General features: G+C 41.1%; 4 protein-coding genes across 9 annotated transcripts; 3 read left to right on the forward strand and 1 right to left on the reverse strand.

Moving 5' to 3' along the window:
* Positions 1-37: 37 nt before the first annotated feature.
* On the forward strand, positions 38-2,806 carry LOC104725825 (uncharacterized). The gene is made up of 9 exons (XM_010444561.3): positions 38-201; positions 422-604; positions 690-948; positions 1,032-1,182; positions 1,274-1,496; positions 1,589-1,680; positions 1,771-1,906; positions 1,983-2,314; positions 2,415-2,806. The coding sequence occupies exons 1-9, from the start codon at positions 152-154 to the stop codon at positions 2,663-2,665; spliced, it is 1,677 nt and encodes a 558-aa protein (XP_010442863.1). The 5' UTR covers positions 38-151; the 3' UTR covers positions 2,666-2,806.
* LOC104725826 (dehydrogenase/reductase SDR family member FEY-like) lies at positions 2,800-4,954 on the forward strand. Its single transcript, XM_010444562.3, has 7 exons — positions 2,800-3,055; positions 3,138-3,258; positions 3,439-3,556; positions 3,698-3,834; positions 4,037-4,138; positions 4,252-4,344; positions 4,432-4,954. The coding sequence occupies exons 1-7, from the start codon at positions 2,865-2,867 to the stop codon at positions 4,765-4,767; spliced, it is 1,098 nt and encodes a 365-aa protein (XP_010442864.1). The 5' UTR covers positions 2,800-2,864; the 3' UTR covers positions 4,768-4,954.
* A 2,066-nt stretch (positions 4,955-7,020) lies between these two features.
* LOC104725827 (dehydrogenase/reductase SDR family member FEY-like) lies at positions 7,021-9,820 on the forward strand. 6 transcript variants are annotated; one of them, XM_087472992.1, is made up of 7 exons: positions 7,021-7,466; positions 7,564-7,690; positions 8,008-8,125; positions 8,658-8,794; positions 8,908-9,009; positions 9,121-9,217; positions 9,386-9,820. In XM_087472992.1, the coding sequence occupies exons 1-7, from the start codon at positions 7,252-7,254 to the stop codon at positions 9,463-9,465; spliced, it is 876 nt and encodes a 291-aa protein (XP_087329118.1). In that variant the 5' UTR covers positions 7,021-7,251; the 3' UTR covers positions 9,466-9,820. The 6 variants fall into 6 exon arrangements, with proteins under 6 accessions (XP_087329118.1, XP_087329114.1, XP_087329115.1 ...); XM_087472988.1 differs by having other exon boundaries at positions 7,114-7,466; positions 7,555-7,690; positions 9,121-9,213; XM_087472989.1 differs by having other exon boundaries at positions 7,114-7,466; positions 7,555-7,690; positions 9,161-9,211.
* Positions 9,821-20,879: 11,059 nt separating this feature from the next.
* LOC147935386 (uncharacterized) lies at positions 20,880-21,482 on the reverse strand. The gene has a single exon (XM_087472960.1). It carries the CDS (start codon positions 21,480-21,482, stop codon positions 20,880-20,882), a length of 603 nt encoding a protein of 200 aa, XP_087329086.1.
* Positions 21,483-22,027: the final 545 nt, after the last annotated feature.

Genomic DNA, 22,027 nt, shown 5'->3' on the forward strand with positions numbered 1-22,027 from the left:
AAACTCTTAACTTTATATATTATTTGTGGCCCTCTAAAATTAGTTCATCAGTCGTATGACTCATATTGATAGATTAACGGCGCTATTTCTCTAGTCGGCGACTCAGCGGTACCGTGGCCACGAGAACGAAGAGATTCACACTCCCTCGTCAATGGTGTCTTCTATTTCTCTCCTCTCTTCGACCACTCTTCTCACCAAATGGTAAACGATTCATTTGTACCTGTGCCTTCTCTTGAAATTTAAGCCTTTTAGTGAAAAGCTTAGTCTTTAAATTTCTGAGTTTGGTATCAAATTACTGTAAAGTAGCTTAAGTTTGATCCACGGTGACTTGGTTTTAGCTCAATATCTCTCTAGAAGAATTGGGTATCCGAAAATGTTTGGCTTTTGTGTCTTTGTTGAATTTGTGATTTTGGGTTTTCAGGGTGAGTCAATTAAGTTCTCCGAGAGACTCGACATGGCAGTGTGTTTGTTTCCGTAATCAGAAACGCAAACCTATGCTCTACTTGATTCCCGTCCGCCATTTTTTATCGGCTCCAGTTGATTCAATCACCTCCGCAGGAACCGCCTCAATTCATGCTACTTCTGGCGTTTCTGAAGTTCAAAGGTGAGAACTTGGTTGGTTTTGATTGAGGTTTTTGTTTTAACTCATAGAAAGAAGATTTTAGATGAGTTTTTTCTGTCTAAAGCAGGTCTACTTTAAGTAACAATGTTAATGAGATGAAAGAGTTCGAGATGGAATTGCAAGAGTTGTTTAACGAAGTCAAAGCTATGGTGAAGATGGGTAAGGAAAGAGACGCAATGGACCTTCTCCGAGCGAATTATGTTGCTGTGAAAGAAGAGATGGATTCAGGTTTGAAAGGTATCGAACAAGCTGCTGTGCTTGACATCATTGCGTTGGGGTATATGGCTGTTGGGGACTTGAAACCTGTTCGGGCATTGCTTGATATGGTGAGTCTGAAGCCAGATATCAGAAAAACTCTATTTCTTTATTGTGTTTGTATATGTCTAAAACAGTAAGTTAACAAATGCAGATAAACAAGATTGTTGATAATTTAGAAGACTCCGAACCTCTTTTGGATTCAGTACTTATGCATGCTGGCAGTATGTATTCGGCAATAGGAAGGTTCGAAAACGCTATACTCGCTCAACAAAGGGCTGTTCGTATATTAGAGAATAGATATGGTAATGATCTTCGAAACCCGTATTTGTTTTTCTTTGTGTCTTCTTTTTCCTTTTTCATTGGTCTGTGATCAACATGACTTCTATTTGCTAGGTAATAGCAATACTCTACTTGTGTCACCATTACTTGGTTTGGCAAAGAGTTTTGCCTCTGATGGAAAAGCCACTAAAGCAGTAGGTGTTTACGAGCGTATTGTGACTATCTTGGAACAGAACAGAGGTTTTGAAAGTGAGGATCTAGTGGTGCCGTTATTTTCACTCGGTAAACTTCTGCTCAAAGAAGGTAAAGCTGCTGAAGCAGAAATTCCTTTTACCAGGTACGCTGTGAAAAGAACACGTTGGTGAAAGTTTTTTACATTAGTTATTCTCAAATTTATGTGATCCATTTCCATTTTCTTTCATCTGGTAGGATTATAAATATATACAAGAAGATATATGGAGAGAAAGATGGAAGAGTTGGTATGGCCATGTGTTCCCTTGCTAATGCTAAGTGCTCAAAAGGTGGGTTCTATAATTCCCTACTCTGTTTTGATGTGGTAACTATGAGTTTTTGTTGAAGAGATGGTCTTGTACCCCGGGTTTTCTTAACAGGCGATGCAAATGAAGCCGTTGATATCTACAAGAATGCTCTACGCATAATCAAAGATTCAAATTATATGGCAATAGATAACAGTGTCTTGGAAAATATGAGGATAGATCTTGCCGACTTGCTTCATTTTGTTGGAAGGTAAATTCTTTGCCTCTAATCTCCTTCCTGTACATGAGGGACTCAGTTAAGCCACTAACATTCGCTTTGTTCTCAGGGGAGACGAAGGGCGAGCGTTACTAGAAGAATGCTTATTAATAAACGAGAGATTTAAAGGGAAAAACCATCCTAGCATGGCTACACATCTTATAAACCTTGCAGCATCTTATTCACGTTCCAAGAATTATGTAGAGGCGGAACGATTGCTGAGAACTTGTCTGGACATCATGGAGAAATCAGTTGGCTCAGACGATCAGTCCATAACCTTCCCAATGCTGAATCTTGTAGTCACTCTTTCTCAGTTAAACCGTGATGAAGAAGCCGAGCAAATAGCCATAAAGGTTCTACGAATCCGTGAGAACGCATTTGGCAAAGACTCTCTCCCTGTTGGTATAATATCTCTCTTCCACAATATGATCAAATAAAACTTTCAAAGTTTATTTCCTCGATGGTATATATCTATCTCACTCACTATATGTTCCCAATGTAGGTGAGGCGCTGGACTGTTTGGTGTCGATCCAAGCAAGATTAGGAAGAGATGATGGAGAACTACTGGAATTGCTGAAAAGGGTTATGATGATCCAAGAGAAAGAGTTTGGTCCTTCAGCACAAGAACTCATTGTTACACTCCAGAAGATTGTGCACTTCTTGGATAAATTGGAGATGAAAGATGAGAAATTTAAGTTTAGAAGAAGATTAGCTTTGATTAGAGAGAGATACAAGCAGAGTCTTAGCTTCTAGAGCATTGTTGTTAATTTCGAATTTATGTTGTTAAATTAATTATTCCAAAAAAAGACAAATGTGATTAGCGACAAGTCCGAGGTGTGTGAGGGAGGATTAACTTAAAATTAATAAAATAATCAAAATCTTTAATCACGCAAATACTGTTTTTGTCTTTTCTCTTAAACACAGATCTCTCTCATCAGATCATCTCTAAGACATGAAGATGATGAAGAAGGAAGGATTGGGGTGGATAGAGTTAATCAGAGGATGGAGTTGTGTAATCCACGAGTTTCTCTTCCAGAGATTCATGGCGTCTCATTTACAGAATCCACTTCCTCTACCTTCGCTCAATCACCTCACCTGCATTGTCACTGGCTCCACCAGCGGCATTGGTCGCGAAACCGCTAGGTTTTTTTGAATTCATGTTTTAAGGAATTTGTGAACAAGAAGAGTAACTGATCTTTTGACTTGGTTGTGTGAAAATTTGCAGGCAGCTTGCAGAAGCTGGTGCTCATGTTGTAATGGCGGTGAGGAATACAAAAGCAGCTCATGAGCTGATTCAACAATGGCAGAACGAGTGGTCTGGTAAAGGCCTCCCTCTTAATCTCGAGGTACATCTTTATCTGATCATCACATTATAGACTATATTTAGCAATGTGTTTGCTTGGACTAAAGCCTAGTCAACAAAGTGTGATTCAGATAACTGTGAAATGGATCAAGAAGTGTTTGTGATCTTATTATATAAAAATCTATAGATTTGATGAGATATATTTATGTTTGTTTTACTCAAGGCCATGGAACTTGACCTTCTCTCTCTTGGTTCGGTTGTCGGATTCTGCAATGTGTGGAACGCGCGATTATCCCCTTTGCATGTCCTGATTAACAATGCTGGCATATTTGCCATGGGAGGTTGGTTGGTTTTATTGCATTTTAGCTGTCAAAAATTTGAACTGTTTTCTCCTTTACCAATGAGGTTCAGATTGACAAATTTTTCTGTAGTACATGTTTGAGCAAAACCAGCTTAGTTGCTTCTTACCTTGATTTGTGCAGAGGAACAGAAGTTCTCAAAGGATGGATATGAGCAGCACTTGCAAGTGAACCATTTAGCTCCAGCGCTGCTTTCACTACTCCTTTTGCCCTCGCTTATCCGAGGTTCCTCCAGCCGAATCATTAATGTCAACTCTGTTGTAAGTATCATCATCACTAAATAATTATTTTTCATTTAGTTTTGTAGTGATGTTGAAAAGTTTGAATCTTCTTGGTATACAACAGATCCTAAACAAAGTGAAAATTTTAACCCTATATATACAGAATACAGCGTTACTTACATTTCTTGGTTATTCTCATCTTATGCAATATCATTGTTTGTTGGGTTTACTCTTTTGGTAGATGCACTATGTCGGTTTTGTTGACCCGGATGACATGAATGTTGTTTCTGGTAGACGAAAGTTTACAAGTCTCGTAGGATATTCTGGCAGCAAGCTTGCACAGGTGAGAACTTAACAGAAAAGGAAAAGCATTCATATTTTTCTGTCTTTTTTCTTTATCTCAGCAACTAATGGACTTTACTTACTTTCTATTTCTCTTCAATTGTATTTGGTCAGGTTATGTTTAGCAATGTTCTTTTGAAAAGGCTTCCTCAAGAAACTCGCATTAGCGTTGTTTGTTTATCCCCCGGGATCGTCCTTACAAATGTTGTGAGTATTACTCTTTAAGTCTCACTCCATTGCTCGTTCCTCAGAACTAATATCACGTTAAACCGTGTTGAACATCCAATTACGCAGGCAAGGGATCTTCCGAGATATGTTCAAGTTCAATATGCGTTGATACCATATTTCATCTTTTCGCCTCAAGAAGGTTGTAGAAGCACACTTTTCTCAGCGACAGACGCTCAGATTCCAGAGCATTGTGAAAAGCTTAAAACGGATGATAAACCCATTTGTACATTCATATCTCAAGACTGCAAACACACAAAGCCTTCAGAAGAAGCACACAACATAGAAACAGCGAACAGAGTTTGGGAGAAGACGATGGAGCTGATCGGTCTTCCTCTTGATGCATTGGAGAGGCTTATAGAAGGACAAGAGGTGCAATGCCGTTACGGCACTCATCAAGAATAAGTCTTCCTCCCAAGTCTATTACAAGCGATATAGGATCTCTCTCTTCTTTTCTTCATTTGATAGCTTCTAGAACATGACCTCAAAGCTGCATTACACTAACTACACACATCCTAAAAGATGAATGATGAGATGTCACGGATTAGCTTTCATATTTTTTTTAAGCAATGTGTTTTTTTCTTTTGAGAAAGGGTGAAACGGCCTTCTTTACTAAGTTACAAGAGGCTTTGACTGTTGTCGAAAAAGTCGTGTTACATATACTCCCTCCCTTTCAAAAAAGATGTTTTAGTTAAAACACACATATTAAGAAATAGTTAATTAAACAAAGTTTAACCAACAAAACTGTATAATATAAAATAGAAAATTAATTTAAAAGTTGCATAAAAAGTTGAAAAAATCCTATATTATGAAACAAAAATATTTTTCTAAACATCCTATATTATGAAACGGAGAGAATATTTTACTAGAAAAATCCCAGGCGATAAAATATGTTTAGTTATTTTAAAATACATTCATTAATATTGTAACTAAGATATATATTAACTGTAAACAAATTTTTTAGATTTTATGAAATGAAAGGTAAATAAGATATGAAAGACATTGTCTCTTTTCTAAAAGTGAGAATGTGTCATGTGCCTTAGATCTTTTTCATCTAGCCTTTTCACATATGCTCCAAAATTTTGACTCTATCTTTGTTTCGGAACCTACATAAGTCACATAAAAAAAAATATTTTAGTTAAATAAAAATTGATATTAAAAAATTTAAAAATTTATGTGAGAGGTAAAATATAATGTTTGATGAAAATTTGTCTTGCTATTTACGGTATAGAGAATTTTGTGGTATCAATATATCATTAGGATCATGGGAGGTTATCAATTTTTTTCTTTTGGTCAAACATCATGGGAAAAATGTCATTTAAACCATGAATTTTCAAATTTTGGCCATTTAAACCATGAACTTTGTCGTAGGCCATTTAAAACATCAATTTTCGTTGACTAGCTCTTTTAAACATGAAGTTTCGTTGATCAAGCCAAAAAGACATGACGTTAAATCTGATAACTGACCCACTAACAGACGTTACTATACCGTTAACCATTTTTCGTTCGTAACTAAAATATTTTGCATGACTTTATTTTGCAAAGAAAGTGTGTAAATCATAAACCAATAACATAATAATTGAATCTATTAATAATCCTAGATTCTTTTGTTTTAATTGAATAACATAAACTTTTACTGATTTTATTAAAGTCATAATCTAATAATCCGTTTTGACAAAAAAAAAAAAATCTAATAATCCAAATTTGTTAAGATTTTATTTGAATTTTTACAAATCACAAACTAATAACACTAAACTTTGACAGAGTTTAACAAAATCTTGATCTAATAACAACCATATAGAGTTTTAAAGACTTTAAGTGGGGGTTATTGGTTTGAGATCTGAATAGAGTTTTAAAGATTTTAAATATTATGTAGAATTTGTTGTTAATAGATCAAGATTTTGTTAAACTCTGTTAAAGTTTAGTGTTATTAGTTTGTGATTTGTAAAAAATCATTTAAAATTTTAACAAATTTGGGTTATTGGATTCAGACTTTTATAAAGTCATTAAAATTTTTGTATTATTCAATTAAAACAAAAGAATCTAGGATTGTAAATGAGTTCAATTATTATGTTATTGGTTCATTATTTTAGATACTTTATTTACAAAATAAAGTCATGGAAAGTATCACAAAAATACAGAGATTGTTTGGAGCACTTTACAAGATTTTAGAAAACTAATCAACAAAACTCTCTAACAATCTTTAACAATCTTTCGCTTATTCACTTTTAATGATTTTGTTAAATTTTTCAAAAATCTTTATAAATTATTAGAATCCAATAACACCCCCTAAATGTTATGTAGAATCTGTTGTTATTAAATCAAGATTTTGTTCAACTCTGTTAAAGTTTAGTGTTATTAGTTTATGATTTGTAAAAAGTCATTTAAAATCTTAACAAATTTGGGTTATTAGATTCAGATTTTTATAAAGTCATTAAAAGTTTTTTGTTATTTAATTAAAACAAAAAAATCTAGGATTGTTAATGAATTCAATTTTTATGTTATTGGTTCATGATTTTATACATTTTCTTCACAAAATAAAGTCATGGAAACTATCACAAAAATACAGGGATCTTTTGGAGCATTTTACAATATTTTAGAAAACTAATCAACAAAACTATATAATACTCTCTAGCAATCCTTAAAAATCTTTTATTTACTTATTTTTGATGGTTTTGTTAAAGTCTTTAAAATTCTTTATAAATTAGAATCCAATAAGACCATCTAAAATCCCAAACCACTAACCCCACTTACTTTTACTATATAAGATGTTACATTTTCTGTTTAGAGTTTCCTCTAATTAATACTAAGCCTTAAAAAAAAGATTTTGACGCAATAATCATCAATATATAATCATTTTGTCTTTCTCCATCTGCGTTGTGAGAGAAGATGTGTAGTGAATCGGTGTCGTTGAAGACAATGAAGAAAAAAGATGGTCTAAGTTGGATTGATTGGATGAGAGGATGGGTCAATGTTACGCAAGAGATTCTTTTTCAGAGAATAATGGCTTCTCACTTACACAATCCATTACCTCTGCCTTCTTTAAACCACTTAACTTGCATTGTCACTGGCTCCACTAGTGGCATTGGCTCCGAGACTGCTAGGTCCCTAATAAAGAACAAAGACTTTTTTTTTTAGTATAAAGTTTCCTATAGCACCTCATATTGTTTTTGATTATTTTTTTTTTGTGAGAGTTTGGAGGCAGCTTGCGGAGGCTGGTGCTCATGTTGTTATGGCGGTAAGGAACATAAAAGCAGCTTATGAGCTGATTCAACAATGGCAGACCAAGTGGTCTGCTAGTGGTAAGGGACTCCCACTTAATATTGAGGTAATCTTTTTGATCAATTTCTATCAGCTTTATAGTATATCTACATACATGTCATCATGGCTATTTTAAATTATTTGAAAAATCTAGTGAAATTAATTTATATTAAACTTTGTAAAGAAAATGCTTGTAAGAACTATACTAGTGATTCTTTATTAACTTATCTCTATAATGTTAAGATTGATCCCTCTCTAGTAGATTGGATTAGTGAAAATGAATCTTAGGATATATATCTTACTTTATATCATATCTGAATTGGTAACTATGGTTTAACATCCAAATTGGTGGTATTTATGATACTATAGTTTTCGTTTCTCTAGGCGATGGAACTTGAGCTTCTATCTCTAGATTCCGTAGTCCGATTTAGCAATGCATGGAACGCACGGTTAGCCCCATTGCATGTTCTGATTAACAATGCCGGCATGTTCGCTATGGGAGGTTTGTTTCTATTTTACTTACGTTTTTAAGCTTCTTCCTGTTGTGATGCTATTGTTATTGGCCTATTATTATCGATGAGGTCCCAAAGGCATATGGTTTTTGCATCACTAATCATTGCTCTTACTCCAAATTTTATGGACCCACTTGGGTTGATACTTGATAGTACATATATATATATATATATATAATGCCATGTAGATAGAGCTAAGTAGGGATACCAAAATGAGGTACCCAAATCTATTGTTCATTAGTGAGTTAATACATATATACGTTAGAGATCAGTTGAAATTTCATATACACCATTCCTTTTTAAAATAAATTTCAATGAATTAAGCAACAAATACAAAATGAAATCATGATTTTCGCATTCAGAAGTGTTAAAAACTTAAAATCAAATGCAAATTAACGCCAATGGAAAATTTTGCTTTTGCAAAACGCAGATGCAAATGTCATCAAATATTTTTAAATCGAAACCTAAATGTTAAAACGCAAATTTAAATGCACATTTCAATCTGTAACTTTGATTTGGTAGGGGCACAAAGATTCTCAAAAGATGGTAATGAACAACACATGCAAGTGAACCATTTAGCTCCAGCGTTGCTTTCACTACTTCTTTTGCCTTCGCTAATCCGAGCTTCCGGAAGTCGAATCATTAACGTCAGCTCTGTTGTAAGTATCATCAATCGATCATGAAATCAAAACGTTTTACTATATAAATATGTTTCACTGCCCTATCTTTCTCCATGTGATTGTATATGCTTTGTTGGGTTTTGGTTTTGTAGATTCATTATGTTGGTTTTGTCGATCCGAATGACATGAATGTTGTTTCTGGTGAACGAAAGTTTTCAAGCTTGATAGGATACTCGAGCAGCAAACTCGCTCAGGTAAACTTTAATTATTCCATATAGATGAACATATAGCATTTTTGAATTGATAGATTTTTCTATAATCTAAAACGTATTACATTTTCTTGTTCTTTTAAACCGTACCGTCAGGTTATGTTTAACAATATTCTTTTCAAAAAACTGCCTATAGAGACCGGCATTAGTGTCGTCAGTTTATCTCCCGGTGTTGTCCAAACAAACGGTGTAAGTATGTATGGAAGCCTAAATTATTTGTTTGTGTTTACCTTCTTTTTTGTTTTTTATTTTTAATTATACCGCGTAAATTGTGCTTGGATCACAAACAAAAGCACATAAAAAAATCAAATCCAATATTGCATATATAAATTAACATTTTGACATGTCTCAAATTCCGCAGACGAGAGATCTTCCAAGATTCATCCAAGAACTTTACTCAGCCTGGCCATATTTTATATTTTCACCACAAGAAGGTTGTAGAAGTTCACTCTTCTCAGCGACAGATCCTCAGGTTCTACAGCATTACCATAAGCTAAAAACCAATGAGAAATCTGTTTGCACGTTATTCATCTCTCAAAATTGCAAACCCACAAATTGTTCCGAAGAAGCTCACAACGTAGAAACAGCGAGCAAAGTTTGGGAAAAGACACTAGAGATGATTTGTCTTCCTCTTGATGTAGTGGAAAGGCTTATAGAAGGACAAGAAGTTCCAATTAATTTGTGACTAGAAACTAGTCTCGTTCAATAGGAATATTTCAATCATATTACTGTATGCATGTAAGAATATTATAACTAAATAATGGGCTTAGTCGCCTGAACTAGATTTAAAGGCCAATCGTTTGTTCTAAATTTTTGAATACGGTCGGTGACTTTATATCTCAAACCAGAGTAAATAAGTAACAAAAAGTATTATAAAAAATGTTGTTCTTGTTCATACATAAACCCCCTAAAGATCTGAACACAACTAACTTTCGAAGATTGGAACCCCTAATTAATAGTCGCTCTTCTCAAATTAACCATGGACGAATCCGCCATGAAAGTATAATCTTCTTCTCCTTTATGGACTCTTAATTAATAATAGTTTCTTTCTTCACAAAAAAGAAGAAAATAATCTATTTCAAGTAGTAGAATTTTTCTGATTGGATCGTTTGTACCTTAATTTAGGGTCTGGAATCGCAGGAGACGAACAGTATAGAACGATAAACACTTTTTTTTTTTTTTTTTAATTTGTGAATATTCATTAATGAAAAGGATTATAGAAGCTACAATTGTTTGTTACAGTAGGTAGACCTTACCAAAAAAAGATAAAAATCAAGGGCTATCTAATAGTCAAAAAACCGAAAGAAACATTACTTATATATTTCTTAACCAATCCCGCAACAGGTTCTTGAAATTTGTCCGATGACCCTTTGCGAGAATAGCATCTCTAACTTGCCTGTCTAGAACCTTGAACTGCACATGCGGTGGAGTTGAGATATTGTTATGCAGGCGATTGTTCCTTTCCAGCCATATGGTGTAAATGACAGCCTGCGATACGAGTCTCCTAAGTGTCTGAGTAGAGGTAGCATCGGATATGTCTAGCCAAGCTGAAAGGGCCTCCCAAGTGTGAAATACAAAAGGAGGATAGCCTAATCTCCTTGTAACCTCAGTCCACAACTCCTCACTACACTCACAGTGAAGAAACAGGTGTTCTCGTGTTTCAGGGTAAACACATTTTTCTTTCTTTTTCTTTTTCTTTTTGGTTTTGTCATGTTGATAGTATTATCTCCTGCATGGCGATCAAATTGTTGCGGTAGCATAATTTCCGTGGAGGGATATGACACTTGGGTTAATAAGGAGTATGCTCTCACGCTCGCGTTGAAAAAACATTTCGCCTCATGCGGAAACTTCTAAACTGCCTTTTGGAGACCGGCTTCATCGTCGTTTGTTTATCTCCTGGTGGTGTCCAAACACACGTTGTGAGTATATTGTATATACGAAACCTCTGGTTCCAAGATGGCGTGAGATTAATTAAAGCCATTTAAAAGGCTCATATGGCTGAGTGAGAAGAAGACTATATTGATGATAAAAAAAAAAAAAAAAAAAAGAACCGAAGAATATGGATGGAATGTTGTACTCGATCATGTTGTCCCGCTAAATGTCAATTAAAAAAAGATACGTACTGGCTGTGAACATCCATGTACGTAAATTTTCTCTTGCTTGATCTTGATTTTTTTTTTCTCCAGCAATTCTTTGCAAAATTATAACCTCTAATTAATTTCGTTGTTTATACTTATTAGTTATTGTAATTGAGAGGCTTGAGAAGCCTAAGAAGGCTAAGATGGAGAAGAAGAAAACTACGGAGTAGAAGGCTCTCTCTTTATTAGGACAAGACAAAACTCTTTGGTATCTTTTTTATGTAGTTTGTGATACGATGCGTTTTTTTATGCATCTTCAAAGTAATTATTGTAGAAACTAAGTTTCACACAATGAATTTGTTTAAAGGGGAAACAAATTCAATAATACTTTCTCTCTAAGAAATCGGATTAAAGCTAACAAGCAAAACGGGATTGAAATCTCTTGGAAAACAAGTTAGGGTTTTGCTCAAGAATAATGAAGAATTAGGGTTTTTGTATTAATTGCTGGATGACTTTACAATGAAGGGATTGCTCTCTATTTATAGGTTTTCTATAATATACAGAATATATCCACTTTCCAAATCGTGGCCGAGCTGATTAGGAAAATTTCTTGTTTCCTGTTAGGTCAGCCGATGGGCGAGCTGGGATGTCAGTTCATCACCTCGGAACTGGGCTTCTTGGTGCTATTGCGCCTTCGAAGATGAAATCCACCGCGGGGTCAAGCTACTGGTTTAGATAACCGGTTTCCTTAGTCGGGTTTAGATCGGTATGTTGGGGGTGCCAATTCCCGCACCAACAATAAGTCCCCCCCAGTTCGGTACATTCAGAAGATAATTCGAATGTCCGGACTATAGGAGAGAATATCCAATTTAATCCGTTGGGAAATCCAAATCTAACTACCTAGATCGCCGCACCGCTTTGCCACCCATTAGTTGAAAGACACGTGTCCGATACGTCGCTTCCGTCAACTCGGAAGCTGAAACGTCGCGTAGGTTGAGTAGGTCATTATGACTCCGCGTAGGGCTGCCGCCCACTTTCTTCTATAAATACTCGACCCCCACTCTTCAGTTTCACTTTTTGCCAAACCATCGAAGGTATTTGCTCTGTTCTCTCTCCTCTTTCTTATTTAATTTGTTATTATTTCCGCGAACTGTCGTCCACACTCTTCGCCGATCTGCGCTATCTTTCACCTCGGCCATGGTCTCTTCGTCCGCCACTTCAAGCGACCCGCTGATCCGCAGAAATTCCAACAAGAAACTTCCCGAGATCATCAGATCGGATCGGGGCGAGATGCCCTGTAGACCCGAAGAGAGCGCTGAATGTTCTTCAAGACCCAAATCGAATGAAATTCCACCCTTGAAGATTCCTTCTTTAATCGATGAGAACCGCGGGAATCGTGGCAACTTGGCGTCAGTCTCCGATCAACTCGCTCCAAACGAGGTCATGATTGAGGACATCCTTCCTCTTCGAGATCACCGAGGTGAGATTGGGGGCGAGAAGACGTCCAGCGATACCGAAACCATTCGCACAATGCTGAATTCGTGCGGTTTACGAGATTGCGGTGTCTACATCATTATTCCCGGAGATCACCAGCGTCCATGGAACCCGTCTTTTGGGTACATCTGTCTATATGAGGGCTTCTTCTCCAAATGCCGGTTGTGGTTTCCGCTTCCTAGCCTGCTCACCCGATATGCTCATCACCGCCAAATCCCAATATGTCAGCTCTCCCCGGGAAGTATCTACAACTTTGTCGCCGCTCTCACTATTGCGGCCGAAACTGGAGTTTACCTCGGAGTCGAATGCTTTGAGCAGTTAACAAATTTTAAGAATTCCCAAGGAAGCTCATCGTGGATGGTCAATACGAAACCGGCTCATAATTTCCTTCTCGGGGAAAAAGTTAGCAACTTCAAGAAGTTGAAAGCTCGCTACATCTTCGTCCGAGTTGATGACCGCTCTTTTGAAAACCCGAGATGTGGTCGGCGAAGAGTGTGGAACAGCTCGCCTGGTACCATCTCGTCCCTTGTTTTGTTAAATTGGACACTCGTGTTCTGACCAGATTTTAATTTTCAATGTTTCGCAGCTCGCCCTACTTCAGCTCGGACATTATCTCCCGAATTTTGACAAGTCAGGAATTCCCTCTTTGCAAGAGTTGATCGTAGCTGGGACCATATTTCCCGACATCGTGTTGTATAAGCTATGGTGAAGGCGAAGACCAAGTTTTCAAGTTTCGCAAGTTCACTGGGTCAATCCTCCGAAGTCCCGGTGACCACAATCGTAAAGGCCGACATGCTCCAATCCGTGACTCCGAACAACGAGCCGAACGTTGATCTTGATTCTGAGCAGGCGGGGGACGAATTTTTCAGTATTGAGGGGACACGACGGTAGCTCAAACGCTTTAGATCTAGGCCTCCACCAGTCAAATCTGTCATTCCGACGCAACTCGTCTCTGAACCGAGTAGCGGTTCCAAAAAGAAAAAGTCCAAGAAGGACAAGGACAAGGGCAATGGAAAAGGTTCTGACCAAGGGACAGGTCGGAAGCGTTCCGCGGAGGAAGCCGGACTCGAATCCCATGATCGTTTCCGAGTCGAACGAGAAAACGATCGATCTGACCAGTTTACCTTCGATGATTTTGGGGATACCCCTCTCGTTTGTAATCAGGCAGCTGCCGGGGAACTGTGCAGGAATCTAAAAATATCATCAGTCATGTTGCCGCCAGTTGACGAGTTGGAATTGAAGGATCAATATCTCAGAGTTACGCAGTCCGCCCTTCAGGTTCAAATCACATCACCTTTTATTTTAACTTGCAATTTCATATCATTTTCTTCTACTTCGTCCCGCCTTACTCTGTTTAATATGCAGACTGCCGCCTATGCTAGCGCACTCGCTCTCATGTACGATAGGCAGGTTAAATCGATGGCGTCTTCAGAATTTGAATTTGATAAAATGAAGGAATGCCTAGACAACCTCCGAGAAGCGGACAAATCGAAAGACGGCAGAATCAAGGAGTTGAAGGGCCTACTCACAAACAAAGAAGAAAACAGGAAGCATCTGGAAGCAAGAATTACCGAGCTGGAGTCACGGGAAAAAGCCTTGGAGGAAGAGAAGTCTGAGCTGAGAAAAGAGCTCGATGGTCTGGGGGCGAGATTCGAATCCAAAACGAAACGACTACGCCTAGATGACCAGGCCAAAGTCGAGGGTACAATGAAGAACGCGCAACGTCGTCTTGACAAAGTAAAGGCTTATCTGCTTGAACAGGAGACAGTAGCCCGTCCGAAAGAAGACGTCCGCAATCAGGCGCACGGGGTTGAGCTGGTTATGGAATACCTTTTGAAGAACGGAGCGTCTATCCCTGACAACCTGATTACCGAGATCAAGGGAAAGCGAGAGGTAGCATGGGGCGAGGTGGATGCACTATATGTCCTCGAACTAGGAGAAGATGATCTCAACATGTCTCCAGACCAGCTCGGCTTTGGAACTCTCCACCCCGGGACCACAGCTCCAGACTCTGTTCGGCACCCATATGGTTCTAATGCCAAGATCTTCCAAGCCGATCTGACTGATCCTTCGGAACTCTAATCGTTGTTCCCTGACTGCGACTTTATGTTTGCTTCTTCTTTTTATTTAAGACTTGTGATAACATTTCTCATTTAGTGGCCGACTTCTATGTACTCTTATTTTTTTGGAAATTTCCCATTGATGCCTCCGGAAAAATATCTCCTTTTTAATGAAAATGGTAGTTTCCTAATTCCATAATTGGAAATCGTTCCTCTAGGATCAGTATAAATATGTTGGCCATATTGCTCAATTGATTGCAACTTTCACCGAAAAAGAATTCAAAGATGCCAAGCTCTGTAGGCAGTGTTGATCCCGAAGCCGAAGTTGGAAACAATGTCCCGACGTTCTCGAATTCAGAGGCCGTTGAAAGAGGGATGTCGTATTACCCGAATGTCTGAGCTCCATGGATTTTGATGTTCCGCGTCAAGCCGGAAGCGAGGACGGACTTAGAGACCTTCCTCTCTCGCATCAAAGAACGTCATTGCGAATATCGTAATCGGTTAGCCGCAACAGAACAATCGCGGAACGAATTACTATAAAAACTAAAACTGCTCGAATCCCATCCAAGATTTTGGATTGAGAATGGTCTGGATAGGGTGGCAGACATGCCGCCGTGCTTGATCGAATATTGTAACGAATGTTATCATTCGGCGAATTCGATACCAAGCGAACCGAGTTTCTCCCTGAGCGGCGAATTCATGCCTTCCGAGGTGAAACCGTTCGATATGAACAGACGTGCCAACAACGTAGAGGCTGCTGCAGCTCACGCCTTTGTTCCCCAGGTAACCCTTCTTAACCTTAGCTGTGTTAGTCTCCTTTAAGTTTTGGTTCTATTCAACAATCTTGTATGCAGATTGAATCCGTACACTGGGAACAATGCCACAAACTTTACTATCATCGCATGAAGAAGAATGAGATCGTCGATCGTTTAACAGTATTGGGAACTGAGATCGCCACTTTGAAGGCGAAGAGGAAAAGAGCCATCGGTCGTCTTGATGAGGCCGAACAGAGGATCAGGGCAATGGAATCACGTCCCGATGAATGGGAGAGAGCAGGACTTCCGCTACTATGGCCCATGCCGAAGCGCCTTAAAGCGGATACTCGGAAGATCGCAGCAGGGCTTGCTCTGGATGACTGATGTGCTTGGGATTGGCGCTTTGAATCATTCGTCGTTTTTATTTTATTCTATTTTTAAATTAAAGATGTTGTCGCGTTTGGACAATTTTATGTTTGCAATAAATAAAGTTTTTACTTTATTCGGAAGTTTTTACGAGGCGGGATGTCTCCCGGCTTACACTGAAAAACTTTTTATGAGGGTAATTTAACCCGAGCGTCAATGCGCTTTAGCGAAGGGCGAAATACAGGACTTCGGCTTACCTTTCTTTGTTTTAGTCCGGAAGTTGGAAGGCAAAATTTAAAACTCTGGGTTCGGCTTATATCCGTCCGAACTGAAACTTACGAAACAATTCAAAAGAATTCTCTGGGTCCGGCTTGTCTCCCGTCAAGGAGTTATCGAAACAATTCAAAAAGAATTCTCTGGGTTCGATTTGTCTCGCATTGGAGAATTAATAATGTCGATCATCTGGCGGGGATGTCGATCCGTTCGGTTCCGAACTGGGTGGACGTGATAGTCCCTTTTTTGTTTTTTTTTGCTCATTCGCGAGGCATAACCACGTCATTGAATGCAGACGCGGTTTCGCGATGCGGTCTGATTGGCAAAGGAGTCTTGGGACGCAACGTGTATTCTCCTATGATCTGATTGGTGCGAGATTTGCGGGACGCAACATTTATCTCCCCCATTCCCCCTATAAATAGGAAGAAAGCGGGTTTGCTGAGCATCTCACATCTAAACTTCAGGAACATACATTGCAAAACATGCATGTCACAACCCGATATGCATGGCTGAGGCGAGCTAGGGATCTGACTGCCGCTGGTGTCAGTGGATTCGACCCCAAAGCGTCGAATATTGCCCACCCTCTGGAAGAGGCAGTTACGTCGCCATCTCATGAGCTTGTAACGGAAATTGAGGAGGATCCGATATAGAGAGAGGTCCGCACCTACCGAGCTTGCTGCCAACGGATGAGTTCATATATCAAGGCCTTTCATCTGAAATACGACCTTATCTTCCAGCTATGTCGTCTAGAAGGAACCATCTTGGTTCTCGACGAGCTTATCGCCGACGGTTTCTACTTGGCGAACTGGCGTATGACCCGACTGCTTGCTGACCATGATCGATGTGAAGGGCAGGTCGACTACGAACCACTGGGCGGCTCGGACAACATGCATATCGCGGAAATCCTAATCTACAGGGGTCGTATAGAGAACCTACGACGGTACATTCTCCATCTGTAGTCAACGGACCACCATTTCTGGGAGAGTCACACCGTGGAAGGCTTATGCGCGTTCCTTGAAGAGATGGTGGCCAAAGGGATAGAGGTGCCGGCAGGTAAGCTTGAGGAACTAAGGCGGGAGCGGCAAAGCTGGCGATCCTATCTCGAAGGTCTGACCGTCAAAGAACCGCTGGAGTCCAACCTCTCAAGCTCTGCGCCTGTGAATCGCCAAGGTGGTTGAGATCACAGGAGGGAGGTCACACTCTGCTCCCTGAGATCAAAGGGCTTGTCATTTTGCCCAATGGGATCGGTGTTCTCCATATCCATCAGTATTTTTAAATTTCTGTTGCTTCCTGTTGTCTTCTTTATGTTGGCGAGAAGCCGAAGTAAAAGATTTCTCCTTTATCTGGTGAGATGGCGAACTGACTTCTTACTTAAATCGAAATAAAAAATCTTATTATTTTTCTAGTTATGCCCACAAAATCTTATTATTTTTCTAGTTGTGCCCACAAAATCTTATTAAAGAAATGAGGGGCTGCCTACGTACCCAAAATTGGGATCAAGCCAGTCGTAGTTCATAGTACACATGTTTTCAAAATCGAAATCGGCCAAATGATCTAGTAATAATAACGCTAAAGATGGGCCGCGTTGCACGAGTATTTAATTTGCTTGCCCTCCATGGTCGAAAGCTCGTACACTCCAGGGCTAACTGCTTTGGAGATGAGGTATGACCCCTCCCAACAAGCGCCGAGTTTTCCGGCATTGACCTCCTTAGTGTTTTCGTAAACCTCGCACAGCACTAGGTCGCCTTCATTGAAACGTCGCTGACGAACTGCTTAGTTGTAGTACTTGGTCGCGGCGTTTTGATAGATCTGGATTCGGACTAGGGCTTGATCGCGTAATTCTTTGGCGAAGTCAATGTGGTCGAGCAGTATGCTGCCGTTGAGTTCGGGATCGTCGACCAACATAGTACGGCGAAGCGTTGGCACTCTGGCGTCGGCTGGAGCCAATGCTTCGATGCCATAGGCTAATGAAAATGGAGACTGCCTCGTAGCTCGCCGCGCGGTAGGACCATAGTACACCGTCGAGCTGATCTGTCCAAGCTGCTTTTCTTCAACCCATCTATTATAGTCTTGTTTGTGGCCTCGACCTGACCGTTCCCCTGAGGATACCGGGGGGGGGGGGGGTCGAGGTGCTTAAGCGTATTCCCCATTTTGATTAGAAAACGTCTAGGAATGGGTGACGATCTCATAAGGGAGCCCATGGCGGCAGATGATGTTCTTCCAGATGAAATTGGTAACATCCAGTGATTGCACCTTGTGAAACGATTCGGCCTCCACCCACTTGGTAAAATAATCGGTCAAAACCAAAAGGAATTTCATCGATCTTGAAGGAGGCAGTGGGCCCACGAGGTCCATCGCCCAACGCATGAAGGGATACGGTGCAGTGACGGTACTTAGCAGTTCGGGAGGTACATGTTTCATCGACCCATGACGTTGGCAGGCTTCTCACTTCACCGAAAACGCCTCACAGTCGGTGACCATGGTTGGCAAATAATGTCCATCCTTTTTTATCTTCAATGCGAGCGCGCGCCCTCCGGACTGGTTTCCACCGTCACCTTCATGAACCTCCGTCATTATTCGCTCTGCTTCTTCTCGATCAACACAGGTGAGTAGGGCTCTGGACGAACTGCGTCGGAAAAGGCTGCCCCTCATCATGGCGTAATGCGCACATCGGGGTTTCAGCGGTCGAGCTTGCCATCCTCGATGTACATTTTGATCTCTAGCTGCCAATCGACTGGGGGTTGTGCTTAATCTGCGGGTACTTGAACAGGCTCGTCGACTTCCATTGGTTCCGCAACATCACTGATGGCAAATGTCAGATCAATATGATCGATGCTAGGTGTTTTAATGCATTCGATTGGGACCGTTCGTCGCAAACCTAGGTCGGAACAATTTGCCAGGGCGGCGAGAGCATCTGCTGACGCGTTTTCACTCCTCGGGACTTTAATTAGTTCGAACGAGGTGAACTGCTCTGAGAGAGTTTGGAGTAACTGGCGATATGCCCCCATACGCTCATTCTTGGCGTCGTATTCTCCACTGAATTGCCTAACCACTAGCTGAGAGTCGCAAAAAACTTGGATGCTGGTTACCCCCAGCCCTTGTGCCAATCATAGTCCGGCCAAGACAGCTTCGTATTCGGTTTCATTGTTTGAAGCTTTGAAGTCGAGTTTCAATGTTTGCTCAAGGATCTCGCCAGTGGGAGACCGGAGTATAATTCCAACGCCGGACCCCTGACTGGAGGAAGAGCCGTTGGCGAACAGCGTCCAAGGTTGCTCCTTAGGTATGGTCTCTTCAATTTCGGGAGATAGTTCCGTGATGAAGTCTGCTAGAACTTGTGACTTGAGACTCAGGCGAGAACCAAATTCGATGTCATACTCGCTTAGCTCGATTGCCCATTTTGCGATTCGCTCGGACTGAAGGAGACTGTGAAGAACTGTCCGAAGCGGTTGATCGGTGTACACGACGATGGAGTGTGACTGGAAATAGGGTTGGAGCTTCCGAGCGGCGACGATCAAGGCAAGGGCCAGCTTTTCCATGGTTGGGTAATGCGTTTCGACGTCGTTGAGAGCCTTGCTTGTGTAAAAGATTGGTCGTTGATCGCCACGATCATTCCGGACCAGCACCCCGCTTACGGCCGAATTGGAGATAGAGATGTAGAGGTATAATGTCTCTCCTTCTTCGGGCTTGACGAGTACCGGTTGATTGGTCAAGTACTCCTTAATTTTTCTGAAGGCGATTTTGCAAGCGTTGTCCCAGGGAAAGTCTTTGTTACCCCGGAGGAGTTGGTAGAAAGGGAGACATTTGTCTGTTGATCGGGCAATGAACCGATTCAGCGTGGCTATTCGACCAGTTAGGCGTTGTACCTCTTGCTTATTGGTCGGAGATAGAAGCCTCAATACTGCCTTGATTTACTTTGGATTTGCTTCGATTCCGCGTTCGGTGACGATATCTCCTAAGAATTCCCCCGAGGTCACCCTGAAAGTACACTTGGTTGGGTTCAGTTTCATCTGGAATTGATCCAAGATGTCGAAGCATTCGGCGAGATGTTGGATATGTTGTTCTGCTATGAGGGATTTGACCAACATATCGTCGATGTAGACTTCCATCGTTTTCCCTAAGAGGTCGGTGAACATCGTGTTGACCAGACGTTGGTAAGTTGCCCCCGCATTCTTCAGCCCAAACGGTATTACTTTATAGTAGTAAGTGCCTCTGTCCGTGATGAACGCGGTCTTCTCGCGATTTGCTGGGCTCATTGCGATCTGGTTGTAGCCGGAGAATGCGTCCATGAAAGAGAGTAGCTGGTTTCCCGCGGTGGCCTCTACGAGTCAGTCGATGTGAGGTAAAGGAAAACAATCCTTAGGGCATGCTTTGTTGAGGTTGCTGAAATCGACGCAAACCCTCCATTTGCCATTCTTCTTCTTGACCACCACCGGGTTTGCCAACCAATCGGGATATTGTACCTCCACTATCTGGTCGGCTTTCAAGAGTCGCTCGACTTCGTCTTGTACCGCCTTTGCCCGATCGATGCCGAGATGCTGTCGTTTCTGCCGGACTGGTTTGACAGTATGATCAATATTTAGTTTATGGCAAGTGACCGATGGATCGATACCGACCATATCTTTAGTGGACCAGGCGAACATGGAGGATCTGGATTTCAGAAAGGTTATCAGTTCGATTTTGCTCCGATCTTCGAGTTCGGCCCCGATTCCAACCGTCCGAGAGGGGTCTACTCCGTCTATGTTGACCTGGATGATTTGACACCCTGTGGCCTTTAGCCGGTCTTGTTCTTGCTTATGAGGATCGGTTAGGTGACCCTGGCTCTGTAATTGCTATGCATCATCCTTCCGCCGTTGCTTTTTATCGAGAACAGAGCAAGTCCTGGCCATCTTTTGATTGCCATATAATGTGTAAATTCCCATGGTAGTTGGGAATTTAACGCAAAGATGATTGGTGGAAGGGACCGCTTGCATCGAATAGATCCAAGGTGACCCTAGGATGGCGTTGTAAATTGGTGGAGCGTCTATGACCACGAACTTGGTTTTGCGTGTTACACCGCCAGTTTGGACCTGCAGCTTCACGTCGCCCATTGACATTTTGGCCACACCGTCGTACCCGATCAGAGTTCGGGACTCCGGTTTGATTTGCTCTGGTGTAACGCCCATTTTTTCCAACGTCTGCCAGAACAGGACGTTGACTGTGCTGTCGGTATCTACTAAAACTCGCTCTACGTCGAACTTGCCCATCATGACTTCCACGACTAGGGGGTCATTGTGAGGGTGGTGGATTCCCTTTGCGTCTTCGGTTGTGAATGTGATAGGATCCGCACTAAGCATCTCCTCCTTGGAAGTCGCCTGAACACTGCATATCTGGCGTGCTCGCTTTTTTAGGGCCCAGACCAAATCCTTGCATTCATCGGTCTGGCCAATAATCATAGAGATACGGCCCCCCGAGGTGGGATTTGTTCAGCCTGCTATCTTTTTGACGCTTGGGCGGTGTCGGGAGGACCTCCGTTGGTGCTGGATTCTGCTGCTCGACAGGGGGTGGCTGTTGCAGGTCGCTCGGCGCATTATTCGAGTGGTTACCTCCCTTCTGACCTCACCCAGGGTTGAATCGTCCGAATCGTCTTCCGCGACCTCTACCCCCGCGTCCGCCGCAGGAAGCTTTAGGTTGATAGACAGCTTTGATCTCGCCAGATAGGTATTTTTCGTATAAGTAATTGGACTGATGCTTGCACTCGGCCGTGGAATGTCCTCCGAACATGTGGAAATCGCAGTAAAGCTCCTCTAGTGTGCTCGGAGGCGTGTTACCTTGTCCCCCCTCTTCGGAGATCGCGGTGACCACCCCACGTTTAGGGTCCCTTGGGTCATGGTGCTTCCGAGGTTCTTGGTAGACTTCTCGGCTTTTCTCTTTTGCTGGAGTTGTACGTGCGGGAGGGGTCTTCCCTGTCTGCTTCTCTTCGTCTTCCTCAACATATGCG

The sequence above is a fragment of the Camelina sativa genome, chromosome 11 (genome assembly GCF_030686135.1).
Source record: "Camelina sativa cultivar CO46 ecotype springtype chromosome 11, ASM3068613v1".
NCBI classification, from domain to species: Eukaryota; Viridiplantae; Streptophyta; class Magnoliopsida; order Brassicales; family Brassicaceae; genus Camelina; species Camelina sativa.

What these genes read in the sequence shown, in the direction of transcription:
- LOC104725825 (XM_010444561.3), top strand. Translation starts at nt 152, where the DNA reads ATGGTGTCTTCTATTTCTCTCCTCTCTTCGACCACTCTTCTCACCAAA. An exon ending in TATATTAGAGAATAGATATG is followed by an intron (nt 1,183 to 1,273) that starts GTAATGATCTTC and finishes TCTATTTGCTAG; the next exon opens with GTAATAGCAATACTCTACTT. An exon ending in GCAGAAATTCCTTTTACCAG is followed by an intron (nt 1,497 to 1,588) that starts GTACGCTGTGAA and finishes TTCATCTGGTAG; the next exon opens with GATTATAAATATATACAAGA.
- LOC104725826 (XM_010444562.3), top strand. Translation starts at nt 2,865, where the DNA reads ATGAAGATGATGAAGAAGGAAGGATTGGGGTGGATAGAGTTAATCAGA. An exon ending in ATTGGTCGCGAAACCGCTAG is followed by an intron (nt 3,056 to 3,137) that starts GTTTTTTTGAAT and finishes GAAAATTTGCAG; the next exon opens with GCAGCTTGCAGAAGCTGGTG. An exon ending in TGGCATATTTGCCATGGGAG is followed by an intron (nt 3,557 to 3,697) that starts GTTGGTTGGTTT and finishes TGATTTGTGCAG; the next exon opens with AGGAACAGAAGTTCTCAAAG.
- LOC104725827 (XM_087472988.1), top strand. Translation starts at nt 7,252, where the DNA reads ATGTGTAGTGAATCGGTGTCGTTGAAGACAATGAAGAAAAAAGATGGT. An exon ending in TCATTAACGTCAGCTCTGTT is followed by an intron (nt 8,795 to 8,907) that starts GTAAGTATCATC and finishes TTGGTTTTGTAG; the next exon opens with ATTCATTATGTTGGTTTTGT. An exon ending in CGAGCAGCAAACTCGCTCAG is followed by an intron (nt 9,010 to 9,120) that starts GTAAACTTTAAT and finishes CCGTACCGTCAG; the next exon opens with GTTATGTTTAACAATATTCT.
- LOC147935386 (XM_087472960.1), bottom strand. Translation starts at nt 21,482, where the DNA reads ATGATTATTGGCCAGACCGATGAATGCAAGGATTTGGTCTGGGCCCTA.